The 13,013-nt window shown below is 49.8% G+C and overlaps 5 protein-coding genes across 5 annotated transcripts; 2 read left to right on the top strand and 3 right to left on the bottom strand.

Annotated features, from left to right (window-relative positions):
- Window positions 1-202: 202 nt before the first annotated feature.
- BU24DRAFT_489353 (alpha/beta-hydrolase) lies at window positions 203-1,185 on the top strand (the record flags this gene model as incomplete). Its single annotated transcript, XM_033533635.1, has 2 exons — window positions 203-711; window positions 832-1,185. The coding sequence occupies exons 1-2, from the start codon at window positions 295-297 to the stop codon at window positions 1,183-1,185; spliced, it is 771 nt and encodes a 256-aa protein (XP_033387715.1). The 5' UTR covers window positions 203-294.
- Window positions 1,079-2,718, bottom strand: BU24DRAFT_118757 (uncharacterized protein). The gene is made up of 3 exons (XM_033520874.1): window positions 2,350-2,718; window positions 1,647-2,067; window positions 1,079-1,578 (listed from the first exon to the last, which is right to left on the bottom strand). Exons 1-3 carry the CDS (start codon window positions 2,447-2,449, stop codon window positions 1,326-1,328), a joined length of 774 nt encoding a protein of 257 aa, XP_033387714.1. The 5' UTR covers window positions 2,450-2,718; the 3' UTR covers window positions 1,079-1,325.
- Window positions 2,719-3,777: 1,059 nt separating this feature from the next.
- On the top strand, window positions 3,778-4,490 carry BU24DRAFT_489351 (uncharacterized protein; the record flags this gene model as incomplete). Its single annotated transcript, XM_033533634.1, has 4 exons — window positions 3,778-3,783; window positions 3,871-4,017; window positions 4,088-4,220; window positions 4,305-4,490. 4 exons carry the CDS (start codon window positions 3,778-3,780, stop codon window positions 4,337-4,339), a joined length of 321 nt encoding a protein of 106 aa, XP_033387713.1. The 3' UTR covers window positions 4,340-4,490.
- A 2,933-nt stretch (window positions 4,491-7,423) lies between these two features.
- On the bottom strand, window positions 7,424-8,308 carry BU24DRAFT_418988 (uncharacterized protein). The gene has a single exon (XM_033527104.1). It carries the CDS (start codon window positions 8,142-8,144, stop codon window positions 7,881-7,883), a length of 264 nt encoding a protein of 87 aa, XP_033387712.1. The 5' UTR covers window positions 8,145-8,308; the 3' UTR covers window positions 7,424-7,880.
- A 303-nt stretch (window positions 8,309-8,611) lies between these two features.
- BU24DRAFT_418987 (uncharacterized protein) lies at window positions 8,612-9,405 on the bottom strand. Its single transcript, XM_033527103.1, has 3 exons — window positions 9,385-9,405; window positions 8,752-9,291; window positions 8,612-8,658 (listed from the first exon to the last, which is right to left on the bottom strand). The coding sequence occupies exon 2, from the start codon at window positions 9,248-9,250 to the stop codon at window positions 9,035-9,037; it is 216 nt and encodes a 71-aa protein (XP_033387711.1). The 5' UTR covers window positions 9,251-9,291; window positions 9,385-9,405; the 3' UTR covers window positions 8,612-8,658; window positions 8,752-9,034.
- Between the last annotated feature and the right edge of the window lie 3,608 nt (window positions 9,406-13,013).

Below are 13,013 nucleotides of genomic sequence, written 5' to 3'. Positions count from 1 at the left end.
CCACTCCGCGCATGTTGTCAGATAGCTAACCTCAAGCGCACCCCGCATCTGACTTGACCATGTCAGAAATGGCGAATATCGACGACGTTGAACCCAGTAATGTCTCCACAAGAGCGCGAGACTTTGAGGCTGAGAACGGGGCGGGAAGTGTTTAAATAGTAGGCCCGGGACAGCAATTTGGAAAAATGTACAATAGCAACCACTCGAGTCGAATCTACATTGTCATTGTTTTCACTCCAAAGAATACATACTTGCGGGGGATTGATTCTAATAACACTATCAACTACCGAAACGATGTCTTCTAAACCAGCAATTGTCTTCGTACCGGGCTCATTCGCCCCAGCACCCCTCTACGACAACCTCCACAAGCCCGTCGAATCCCACGGTCTATCCCTCACAGTCGTAGACCTCGTCACCGTCGGCAAGAAGCCCGGTCCACCACCCACCATCTACGACGATGCATCCCACATCGCATCCGTCGTCTCGAAGCTAGTCGATGAGGGCAAAGACGTAGTTCTGATCTGCCATTCGTACGGTGGTATCCCAACAACGCAGAGCACGAAAGGACTAACGAAGAAGGAGAGGGAGGCCGAGGGGAAGAAGGGTGGGATTGTACGTCTGGCGTACATGACGGCTTTGGCGGTTGATGTCGGGATGAGTGCACAGGGGGCGTTGGAAGGTGCGGCAACAGGACCGCTTGGGGTGGATGAGGTTTGTTTTCCGTTTTATTATCGTTTATTCCCCTCCTGCTTTGTGGCTTCTTTATCTTGCGAATCTCATGTTTCATTTGCGCCGCCCCGTTCATCGCGAAGACTGACATTTTCCGACTAGGATGGCTGGATGTACCAAGTGAATCCCGAGGAAACCGCTCCCCTCGTCTTTGGCCATTTGCCCCTCGACGATCAAGTCATTTGGGTCAAGAAATTTGCGCAACACTCCGCAGTCAGCTTCGCCAACGAGCTCACGCACCCGGGGTACAACGACGTCCCCGTGAGTTATCTATTCTGCGAGGACGACAAGTGTGTGCTGCCGAGCCACCAACAGGCTGGCATTGACAGGATCGAAAAGAGCTCCGGGCAGAAGGTCGATGTGACGAGGTTGAATTCTGATCACTGCCCTTCGGTTTCGCACTTGGATGAGACGGTTTCCTGGATCGTTGGGTTGGCGGAGAAGGGCGGGCAGTAGGGTCTTTGTATTCCAGTTAAGTAAAGTGACTCGTGGTTCCTTAGTTGTATCATTCCTCTCCAGGGCACTGCTGTGTTAGGGGAATGTATATATTTCATGTCGATGTGGCGATAGTCTGCTCCTTCTTGGTCGTTAAGTCGTCAATAAAAGAGATATCCCCACTTCTCCGCGAACGGTTTTTCGATAATCCAGCCTCTGGGATCCCAAGGCGCGGTTCCGTGTCGAAGCTGGAAGGTAGGCATTGTGAACACATCGTGCAGGAATTCTTCATCGTCAATCACGGCACTCAGATGGATGAAGTTGTCTCTGAACTTTGGGAATGGGACACGGTCGACCCAGCGATAATGGACGGTTAGACGTTGCGTTTCCGTAGGATGTAGTGGAACAGGCACACTTATGATTCATTTAGTCGATCTGGAGAGTTGCAATGTCTTTTTCATGGTAAGGAAATGATGGCATACCTATCGCATACAGGAGGCGATTTGCCAGCCTCGCTCTTCGCACAGTCTAAACCAAGAATCTGACCATTAATGTACAGCGCTCCAAATACCGTAATTGGATAGTGCGGCTGCGAAGATGGACTGACTGCCAGTGGTAACTCGAGGGCAGTTGCGACCGAGCATGATGCCAAACCCGCATCACTCGACGGGAATCGACGCTCAACAAACTCCGGATAGACAACCTCACCACACTCCTCGGCCGACAAGGCCAACGAAAATGCTTCGAGAGAGGGACATGTCGTGTGAGATACCGACGACGTTCCTGAGTACGGGACGACTTGAGACTCGACGCGCGAGCTTGCAACATCATCGCTCGATGCAGCCGTTTCAGGCTCGTGGAGACATTGTTTCGCATTGTTTTCTGCCTCACGGAGACGTTTCCCTGCACGTAACCATCAGATTTCACGATTCTTCGAGATCCAAGCGAAGAATTATTGTTCCAGAAAGTCTAGCCGGTTCGCATCCTCGTCGTACTCGTATTGCTCTCTTTGATGTTTACCGTACCGGCGTTGTGATACGGAAGAGCGGCAGACGAAGCGACTCCAGCTATTCATGCAAAATCGCCAACGCGGAACTCTTTGAAACATTCACGTCGGACATGCATATCGGTACGGAATAGTACCAGACTTCTCAGTCTTGGGAGGAGGTAGGAAAGAAAACTCACGGCGTGCTCGCTGCGCTAGTCGGTCTTGTATCTGCTTGCGCTTTTTGGAATCGTGGATCCCGTGCCAGTCGTCCTCACTCGGGCTCTTTCTTCGTGGCATCGCGACGGTAAGAGGGGTAAAAACCACACAGAGATGATTTGAATGATGTTTACATGGCGATGTCGTGAGATGTCGTCTTCGTGTTTGTCTAGTGCTGACAAATTATGTTGTTGTTACGCCCGAAAAGCGTCTTGGTGAGATATACCCAAAACGGAACGCCTGATATGATCCCCTCCCAAGAGCCAGCAGTATCTACATCATGATACATCGTCTCCAAAAGAAAACGAAACGAGCGTAAATGGGACAAATGCTAGCAGACTCTGTCTTCTATGGGTGTCTATGTCGCGAGCAGGGATCGTGCTGCCTTCTGGAGTGCAGGATCCATGAAGTATTGATATTTGCATACCGCGCAAACATGGACATCATGCAAAGTTGTTTCCTCATTCGTCATGTTCTCGACATCAAATGGTTTCCGCCTAGCACAAACTCCAGCCAAGAGTCTTGAATTGTAGCGATGGGAATCCGAGATACCTTATCTATTCTTGTAAGCATGGGAAACGTCAAGGAAATTACAGCACCGCATGTCAAGCTAGAAAGGTCCACCACGAAGCATAGCGGGTGTGGCCACTGAGTTGTGACCATGAGACGTTGCGCACCCTCGAATCTCCTCGAAACCTGCTCCGAGTTCGACGTCTTGGATGGGAATGACCATGGTCGAAGTTACAGTCAGGCTTGGTCGGCTTTTGAGAAACACGGCCAAGATGGGTGAATCGCATCATGTCTGTTTCAATGGCTACCAGAAAAAGAACCAACATTTCGATCCTGTTGTTTGCATCGATGCATTGTATAGACATACCAGAAGGAAGATTGTCTAGATGATGAATACCCCTTCGAAAGCATGCAAACAAAAGCTCTCGTCGCTCGAAAACAGACGCGCAATCTCAATAGGCTGGCTGTTCGATAGCCGCAAGGATACTGTATCACCACAATGGAACGACTCAAGAATGGTGACAACAGCCAGGATGTCGTCGCCAATCCGGTGTTTAGCGATTCGCATCGAATCATGTCATCACATGACTTTCCATATTCACCCCATCGTCTTGCGCGTGGCTCAGCAGATAACCTTTTGCACCTCCGGCGCGCAGGGCCAATTACAGTCTTTTTCTGTCATTCTTCATGAAGACGGGAAAGAGTATGGGCATCCGCGCGGAATTAGCCAGGCACATAGGATAGCGGGAAGCGGGCCTGTAACGTCTTGGTGCGGAAGCTCGAAACAGTAGTGCATAACGTGTGGCTCAAGAGTTAATATGGCTGATACAACAACCACGAAACCCTTTTCTGGCAGTATAATAAGAGGATGGCTGTCAGGTTCAAATAATATACTGCGAATGACCGTGAGGAACTCTGATAATCACGAACGAGAGTCCACGTTTTGCTCCGTCAATAACTGCCATTCGTTTATATAAAAAAGAATCCTCCAGGATCTCGAACTCTCCAAAACCTCGAAGTCACCAGAACCCATAGCGAATATGCGTTTGTACGGGATTCTTTCGGTCGCTTTCGGCGCCATTGCGCTTGCTGCACCCACGCCGCAGGGAGAAGATGTCGCGAACATTGGTCCATGTCCGGTACGAATGAATTGCTTCCAATCATGCGGCCGCATAACGTTGAGCAAATGGGCTAACCTGGTCATAACAGCGCGACTGCTGGAACGAAGCCGCCGCAGAAGCCGGCTGCGATCCCAACGTCGACGACGACTGCCTATGCGGTCCTTTCTTCGATGGCGTCACCTCATGTGTCTCCGAGACATGCGGAATCGCCGATAATCTCTGTACGTCGTCCCCATAGTGGTCGTCCTCCGTGTGGGGAGTCGGCTTTTGCCTTGTCTATCTGACTGGGACTAACTTACCTGCAGCGACGCTTTACTTCCTCGAGCCAGCATGTGCATAGGGACGAAGGAATCGTGGGAAGCAAAAATGAAAACAAAGACTGTATTCTATCATGTATCAAAGGTTAGCGGTCGGCTGGAGCGATCGTCGGAAAGAAAACGGACGAGTACGATAAATACCCCCGCATTTGAGTTATACTTTCAATGAATCACGATATCTATCTTTTCAATGATACGGCCTCGCCTTCCATTTGTTGGTTGCGATCGAATGAATATATCGATCGTGCGGAATCGTCGATGAAGGACATATCTCGATTATGATGCTTACGACGCCGTGGAATAGTTAGATCGGGTTTGGAGATATGACATCACCTACTGGCCAGCGTAGCATGTAGATTGACACACACGAGTTGGATTATGAGGTTGTCAGTAGATCTTTCCTCTTTCTTACCTCATCAGGCTACCAGCATCGAAGTGCGGTTGGAGATATGCATATCTGTCGCTATTTTTTCCACAATGAGATTCTTCCAAGTTGAAAGATAGTGGAAGAGCGGGCTACAACTCCAGATCATCGCAAGTTAGACACTTCATCTTTGATACTCCCTTAAAGGGGTTGTTATATTGAAAGAGCATGAAATAGGAAAGTACCTACCACCGCTCCACCACAAACCATCACGAACTGAGCAACACCCCGATAACGAGTTAAATCCTCAAGCCTTGGCATATAATGAAACAATCAATAAATCGAAAGAAGGAAGCAACTAGCGCGGAGAGCAATCAATCAATCTCCTGCCACGATAGTGACTCGTGCAAAGAAGATCGAATGGTGTTCAATCGACTTGAACTATCTGCAGCTAACGATACGTGATCGTCCCTCCTAACTATGGGGAAGGGGGGAAAGTGGGAAAGTGAGATGAGCATGAGGTTCACCCCTCCCCTCGATAAGGCGGTTCTTCCGTATGGAGAATGTGAGGCGATCGTTACACCTGCCCCAGATTCCCGTGCATAGTTTCGAGGATAAGTTGTATCATTCGATGTACTCAGTACTATGTATCTATATAAACTTTATGAAGATGTGCTGTGCCTATCATGGGGTAATGTAATGTACAAGTGTTAATTGCCCACTGTCCGTTCTCGTAGCGGAAAGAGATCGACGACGCGATCGACGACGCTATACGGAGAGTGGAAAATCTGGGGAGGGGACGTGAGATATTGGGTGGGAAGGCGTGGCGTGACGCGGCGGATTTTGTTTTGGTACGATTGCGAATCTTCTTCTTTGCTAGATGTTGCTTGTAGTAGATAGATAGTGTGGAGAAAGTGAATGTTTCTTAGTGGCCGAATGTTGAATGCAAGTACTGATGCACACACAAGGGACTACATATTCATTTTGAGGTCACGCGAGGATAGCGAGAGAGAGAGAGAGTTTGTGTGTGTTGATCGGGACAATCGCCGAGATTTTTTTTATTTATATTACGAATGCGATCGAGAAAATTTTCTTTCCTACAATACGGTACATATACGTGGATTGATTACGATTGTACCGATCTATAGATATCTGGGGAGAGCAAAGCGGGACGCTACTAATTACGTGATGACGATGCGTGTGTAGACTCGGCCTGAGCCCGACGAGGAGCCTCTGCAAGCATGCTCCATGGTTTGCGGCGCCTGTGGCGGTACATAGCAGGTATTCATGCAAGAGTATTCATTCTTGGTCTGGTCAGTCGATTGAGGAAGTCCATGAGCGGTGAGGTCAGAGAAAGATATCGGGCACACAGATGATAATGACTGGAAAAATGAGGATCAGCGAATAGTTGCAGGATCAGTAGTACACGAAGAGATAAAGACTGGATATGCAATACTTGTAATCGCTTGCAGTCAAACCCGCTAATGCAAGACGATTTTCATAGCAGTGATGTGTGACCAGCAAGAGATTAGCTAGTTCGCCTTGCCATTTGTCAATCGTGGGATAGAAGCATGGAGCGGACGCGACGCTACGTGGATGTCTTCATGGGAGGTGCCTGTCTTGCGAAGAATATGACTGTGAAGCACTTGTGCCACGTTTCGAGGATGGTGATGAAAGCGATTTCCAGGATCTCGCTGTTGAGTCGCCGGCCATGACATAACGGGCGTTTCCTTACGGCGGAGACTAGGACAGTAGGGAAGGCGGAAAAGGAGCGCCCAGGATGTGTAAACGTATTCTATGGCTCAGGAAAAGGGTCTTCTTCTCTGGCGTGGTTTCTTGATGTCATTCATCGGCGGAATTAGGATGCTGGGCGGCTGTGTCGGGCATTGGCTCTGGGGGAAGAGCTGCGGGGCCCCAAACAGCGAACGGCAAGGCTAGGGCTTGGGAGGGATGTTGCTTTTACGCGTCACCTTCTTCTTCCGGAGGCCGTGATACCAATGAATGCCCACGATCAGAGGCATGATCAGAAGATTGTGATCCGAGGGTGATTTGTGAGGCCCGCCTGTGGATTTGAGATGTTGGTGGTGTCAATAGAGCATGGGGCTAAGAGATCGATGGTGACACAAGTATCATATGAGAGGGCGATAATGTGCTCGCCAGTGCTTGGGGTCGAAACCTGCTCGGGCCAGCGCAGCTGCAAGGTACAGGACGGATGGAGAGGAATTGATTCACTGAAACGCCGCGAATAGGAAGTGTGTAATGCCGAGTTTCCCCAGATCGGAAGAGCGTGCGAGCGAGAGATGCAATAGTCGCAGTTCTCAGCCCAGACCAGCCGGGACGACTAGCTAGGAAAGGTAGTCCGAGAAGGACATGGGCGTGATACTGAAGACAGGACGGATATTGTACAGTGCAATGATACGGAGAATGGAATGTTAGAAGTGGGTATCGGAGATAGTTGTGCTTGGATGTATGTTGTAGGTACGAGCAGGTATGTAGGCATGTAGGCGTAATGCAAATTTTCGGATCTGTTCGCCATTCACATGTTCCACCTTCCCAACTCTTTTCTTTTCTCTTCAGCTTTCATGATCAATGCTGCTTTTGCACGAGCGGAGTAATGGACTCGGCCGAATGACGATGATGATTTGCTCTTGCGGAGGAATTGGAGAAGACTTATGCAAGGAGATTGTAGAGATTCTTGCACGTGAATCTGTCTCGTCGTACTTATTCATCACTGAGAAACATCGTTCCGGAAATGCCCGAGTCCACGTGGGCGAATGCGAATAGTGTTGGGGAAGGGAATGGATGCTCAGATGCTTCACTTATCGCTCGCCAGGGACACACTAAGAAATTTTAAGTACACAGTAGCCACTTCTTGTTGCCAATTGACTGTAACAGTTCAGGAACCTGGAACTAACTAACCTCGATTTATGACTGAACTGGGGTATGGGTACGGAAAATCTAACAAGAAAAAAGGACAATGTCGGGCATCCGATGGCCGAGGGTATGCGGTGGAGAGCGCAATCCGAGTTAGGTGCGAGCGAGGCCAATTCCAGTCAAGATAGAGCCAGTTGCAAAGATGATAAACTTGACCTAGAACTGATTAGTCCAACGCTGTTATTTTCTTTACCTCCCTTTTCCTCTTTGCGTATGTATCGAATCCATCGGATTTGGCCATCCTGCCAAAAGATTTGCAACATACGCTAGCAACTTGCGCACTGTGTGCAAGTAGGCAAAAACGATCGTGGCCTCCCGAGCCCGCTCCGCCCCTTACCCCATGTGCAGTACCGTGATGGCGTGCTGTGCTCGCGAGAACTCTCGGAGCCTCCAATTACTGAACTAGCAAAGCCCTTCAGTGTCAAATTTTCTTCCCCTTCCGTCCAAATCTCTGTGGCAGTGGCACTACTGCTTCGATAGTCTTTGTCGGGACCGCTATTGCTCACTACCACGCTCTGCAATTTCCCCATGGAAAAACGTGATGCGGAAATCGTTGGAAAATTATCGTCATTGAGTAGTGCTCGTAGTTCTGACTCTGGCTGGCCCACTTCTCCGACCGTCCGATGCTCGAACCCTGAAAAAAAGCACAGATGAAGTGTTAAATCAATGAAATGCTACATCGCCATATCTCCGGGTACCACTGTAGAGGGGCGTCGGGATGGCCGTTTGGAATGTAGTTGCTGCTTGCGGGGGTAAGTAAAAGATTGAGGTATGGTATGTATGTTCAATAACGAAACTCAAATTCACAAAAGTATATGCAGTCATATGTGGTGTATGCTGTGTTATATCAGTTTTATGTGGTGATGGACGACGCATCTCGTAGTTCCCTACTATTTAGGGCATTGGCTATAACATAACAATCCTGACGAGTATGCTCTGCATGCTGCTGCTGCTGCTGCTGCACGCACGCTGTGCATAGCGGGTGTGCGAGCCGAGAGTCCCGTTTTGCATCTTTCAGGTCACCCCAGAAGCGCCAGCCATTGCCTGATTTGCGCGGTGAGTATGTATGTCGGTATGTGGGGAGTAGTCGGGACACTAGAAGAATGGGGTGGAAAGGAAAAAGAAGGAACTAATTACCCAAAGGTCCTTTAAACTTCTGCCTAAGTATCGGCACAAGTGAGCAGAATCACGGGAGAGATAGGTTAGTAAGGAAGGGAAAGAAAAAAAAAGAGGAGAGCTGTGGCGGGACGAGTAAGCGTCAAGAGTCAGAAGACTAGATAGGTTACGGTAGGTACGAAGAGGTTAGATAAGTGTGGCAGAGTGAGAGGAAGAGAGAAAAAGGATGAATGGGTGGAACATTCCGGGTTCAGGTATGCTCGGCCCGACATAGATCTACTCCATCTGGTGGTGGTATCTGCTATCATCTGCTTGTATCTTCAAGGTACGAGTATCGTTCGTTTCTGGAGAGCGTATTGTTTTGTATCGACAGTGATAATGCACATGCAATAGCACATCCACAAGTGCACGTCGCTGGCGGCAAGTTCAATACTCCATGTTTCCCGTTCCGCTGCAGACTCGTAGGTCCTCTCGGCCGACTGACTTGGTGTGCATGTGTCAAATTTGGTTTGAGACGCATTATTCGTGATCAAATCTCGTCTTCGTACAGCGTATACTCCACTTGTTCGTCTCGTTATCATGATTGCTTTTGGCGGCTCCCCTTGAAAAAGATACTCCGGAGTAGATGGTCAGGGTCCCGGGGCCTCGACTCACCTTCGAGGACCGGCCGGTGCCCACGTGCCTGTTGGATGGCATTGTATCGTGTTGTATCGTGGAATCTCGTAGGAGAGTGGAAATTGCTCTCCGAATCCATCCTTTCGCAAAGCCGGCCCATGTCTCCACTAGATAGCATTGCCGCACCCTGCCACGGGTTGGATCTGGGCCTGCCAGTGGCTGTTGCTCTTCTGCTCTGGGAGAGAAAGGTGAGGCTTGAGGCGCTGATGCGTGGGGGTCGAAACTTAACGAGACGATGATCCTTCCCCTTCCTTACCAAGCCCACTCCACAACCCCAGATGCGTGAGGGAACAGCTTGAGTGTAGCTACTCGTGGTGTAGGTGTGGTGTACCAGGTACCATGTCCAAATGATCACCAGTCAGACTCATACAATAGCACTAGATAGATACTCCGTAGCCTTCAAGGCATTGAAGGGCCCTGAGTGGCATGGCATGCCGTCGCATAGTGGAAGCGCCAATCTCTGCGATGGGCGGCTGTCCACTGATAGCTCGCATCGAGGCCTTTCCCTTTTTCCCTTTCCTTTCGCATTTGGCGCTTAACGTGTATTATCTACACCTTGCCTTTATCATTTCCCCATTTGCACATCGATTGAGGCTGGAGTCCCCACAGTCGCCCAGGCGTCGTAGGTATGCCTTGTGGTTTCTGCTGAAAGGAAGAGACAGGCATTATTGAAGCAATCACGAAGCAGAGCGTCTGCCTATGCGTGGGCGTCGAGTGTGACGGGCAACGTAACTGTCTCGCGTCCCCGCTTGGCTGCGAATGACGATCGGAATATGAGTTGCGCCCATCGGTGCCCTCCAGCTGTTATTGAATGCCATGCCATGCTATGATGTGATCTGATATGATGTGATGGACTCTCTCTCCTGAACGAAAAAGAAAAAAAAACCTGAGAAGATCAAGCGTCCGCCAGTCCTGCGTGTCTTACCATAGCCCTGACATTTCCCTCCGGATGACGCCTTATCTTTTGCCTGCCCCAGCTCGTCATAGCCCCCAAACAAGGGCAACAGTCCCCGAACTGTCCAACCCCAAAGTCCTAGATCCCAAGTCCGTAACCCCAACCCCAACTTTCCAGCTACCACGCCTCTCTTCGCCCCCTTGGTCTGTCTGACAGTTGGAAACTAATCAATGGGGTAAGGGGGTTTGTTTGTTTGCCGTGTGTGTCCTATTCACCGGGGGCACGGCGCTTGTCAGTCACTCGACGCCCTCGTCCTTTCATTGCCCCGAATAATACGTGTACGAATCGAGTCACTGAACAGTGCCGTGTTGGAACTTGGAACATCGTGAAGACGGGAGATGATTAGTGGGCGTGTCTTGCCAAATGTGTATTGTACCTATCAGTTTCGACATCGCCCAGGCTTGATATCTGGCCGGACGTCTGTGATCCAGCCTATCGACGGCCAAGTCCTATCAGGCTAGGACGAAAGGACGGAGTGGTACTCGTAGGATGGTAGGACTGTGGAGGAAAGATATGGAATTATTTCTTCTTTTTTCCCGATAAAGCTATGCATCCGCCAGCAGCGTTGTATCGTCGTTACCTGCCATCGTGGATTCATGGCTGATTATGTGCGTGCTGTGAGGCGAGTACGTGAGAGGCGGCGCCAGGCCATTGCCTGTAGAACAATGACAATACCTAGTACTGTGTATTATTATTAGTTCTCATTTTTGCTTCCTCCTACAGGCCTCTCTTCTCGCACGGTTTCATCATCCACAGCCCCCGCAACGTGTCGCAAGAATCTGGTCGCAATCCAGTAATATTAGTGCGGACATTGTAGTGCGTTGTGCTCACCACTCATCACTCACCTTAACTACGTAACCTATCTGCCTACACAAGTGCCCACCCAGTTAGTCCAGTCCAGTGAAGAGAGTCCACACATGAAGAAAAGGGCACCCTGCATTTCCCAACAGAGCCAGCACTCAGCACCAGCACCAGCACCAGCACCAGCCCACCTTTCCCCCCAGGGCGTCAAGATGAGGCTCACCGCTGTCATTTCGCACCAGCTAGGGAATTGTGGGGATTAGCATTTTTTTTCTTCACGAGTGGGTTTTTTTTTCCTTCCCTCCAAGCTGGCCGATGTGTCGTCGGCCCATCCGAGGGTTTTGAAGCCGACGTAACAGACAGGGCAAGTAGGGCAAAGTAGGGACAGGACAAAGCCGGCGGACCTTCCCAGTCGTCGCCTCCCTTGGCAGGAATCAAGTCATACTCCAAACAAACTAACCCACCTTTTTTTCCCATCTCCTACGCAGCACAGCACAGCAAAACAAAACTGGGTGTGTGTCGAGATACGATACGATACGATACTGTGGATGTATGTAAGATACTACCTTTCACCCACGATCTCTCTACTCCATTGTGTCTCCATGGGAACGACAGGGGAACCCCGACGAGTGAGTAGGACGGCCCGCAGCCCTGCGGTGTCGATACTGTACCATACAGTACATACATACGGAGTACATGCACATACATACATATAGACGTACATACATATTGCTTCAGGCTTCGATGTTTCGGTGGGAGCATCACAGACATTGAACAGGCGGTCTGGTTCCTTTTCTTTAATATACAAGATGCACGGCATCCATCCCCCATAACCGTATCCTTACCCATACATACATACAGCACCTATCCGCAAGGCGCTGCAGGACAGACAGCAGGATAGGACAAGGTAGGTGGGCAGTAGGCAAGTGAATGGATGAGTGCAGTAGATGGATGTAGCAGCGATAGTACTTGCAGCAATCAAACAAGCAGGCAAGAACTCCGTAGAGCAAAGTAAAGCGTAATAAGTAAAGTAGAGTTGTAGACAAAGCAAGACAGAGTGAAGCAAGTAAGCATTGCGCGACCAGGGCCTGGGCTGATACAACAATCACGACTCGAAGTGGCCTACAATGATCGTATACAATGAAGGATACCTACCTATTTTTCCCGTGCCCCGTATTGTATCGTAACTGGGGAGTAGAGTAGTAGTGGATGTGGGTTGAGAATTTGTGGGTGGTAAGTGGCAGTGGCTGTAAACCCACCTACTAGTAAGTATTACCGATATCATACGCTGCTTGCTTTGCTTGCTGCTTTTTTTTTTTTTTCGCCGGAAGTGCGCCGACTTCTCTCCACACCTATTACTCACACTCACTCTGTCAGTTGTAACTAACGACAACCCTTAACAACCTTGTACTTGATCTGTGTCTCTCTACCTACTCTACTCATACAGTCGATTCTCTTCGTCGGGCTTGGCTCTCCTTTCCGGCTGATCCTCGCAGGCGGGCGCATTGACGATTTCCTGGTGGTTCCCCACGCTTCCCATTTTGTCCTGCGTCAGCGCGCGAGCGCAACCAACCCACCCACCCACACCTCCAAGTCACCCAAGTCACCCAAGTCACCCACACCCTACCGACTACCCTTACCACCACACACACTACCCTACCCTACCCTACCCTACCCTACCACCTACCCTACCCAACTACTACGCCTACCACCTACCACCTTCCACACCCCAAAAAACCTATAACCGTACCGCTACTTAAATATTTTCCACCGCCCACACCCGCCCTTGCTCCCGACCTTTTGCTTAACTTCGCCCACCACCACACACCACCACCTCCACCACCAAACCACA

Source organism: Aaosphaeria arxii (assembly GCF_010015735.1).
Source record: "Aaosphaeria arxii CBS 175.79 unplaced genomic scaffold BU24scaffold_2, whole genome shotgun sequence".
Lineage (NCBI taxonomy): Eukaryota > Fungi > Ascomycota > Dothideomycetes > Pleosporales > Aaosphaeria > Aaosphaeria arxii.
Note: the sequence above shows the minus strand (reverse complement) of the source record. Positions and strands in the feature narration are given on the sequence as shown.

Bases quoted from the DNA above. Each gene is read 5' to 3' on its own strand.
- BU24DRAFT_118757 (XM_033520874.1), bottom strand. From the start codon at position 2,449: ATGCCACGAAGAAAGAGCCCGAGTGAGGACGACTGGCACGGGATCCAC. The intron at 2,068-2,349 runs GTGAGTTTTCTT...GGTTACGTGCAG, and splicing joins ACTAGCGCAGCGAGCACGCC to GGAAACGTCTCCGTGAGGCA. The intron at 1,579-1,646 runs GTATGCCATCAT...ATGAATCATAAG, and splicing joins TCGCCTCCTGTATGCGATAG to TGTGCCTGTTCCACTACATC.
- BU24DRAFT_418987 (XM_033527103.1), bottom strand. From the start codon at position 9,250: ATGCGTCTCAAACCAAATTTGACACATGCACACCAAGTCAGTCGGCCG.
- BU24DRAFT_418988 (XM_033527104.1), bottom strand. From the start codon at position 8,144: ATGGGGAAATTGCAGAGCGTGGTAGTGAGCAATAGCGGTCCCGACAAA.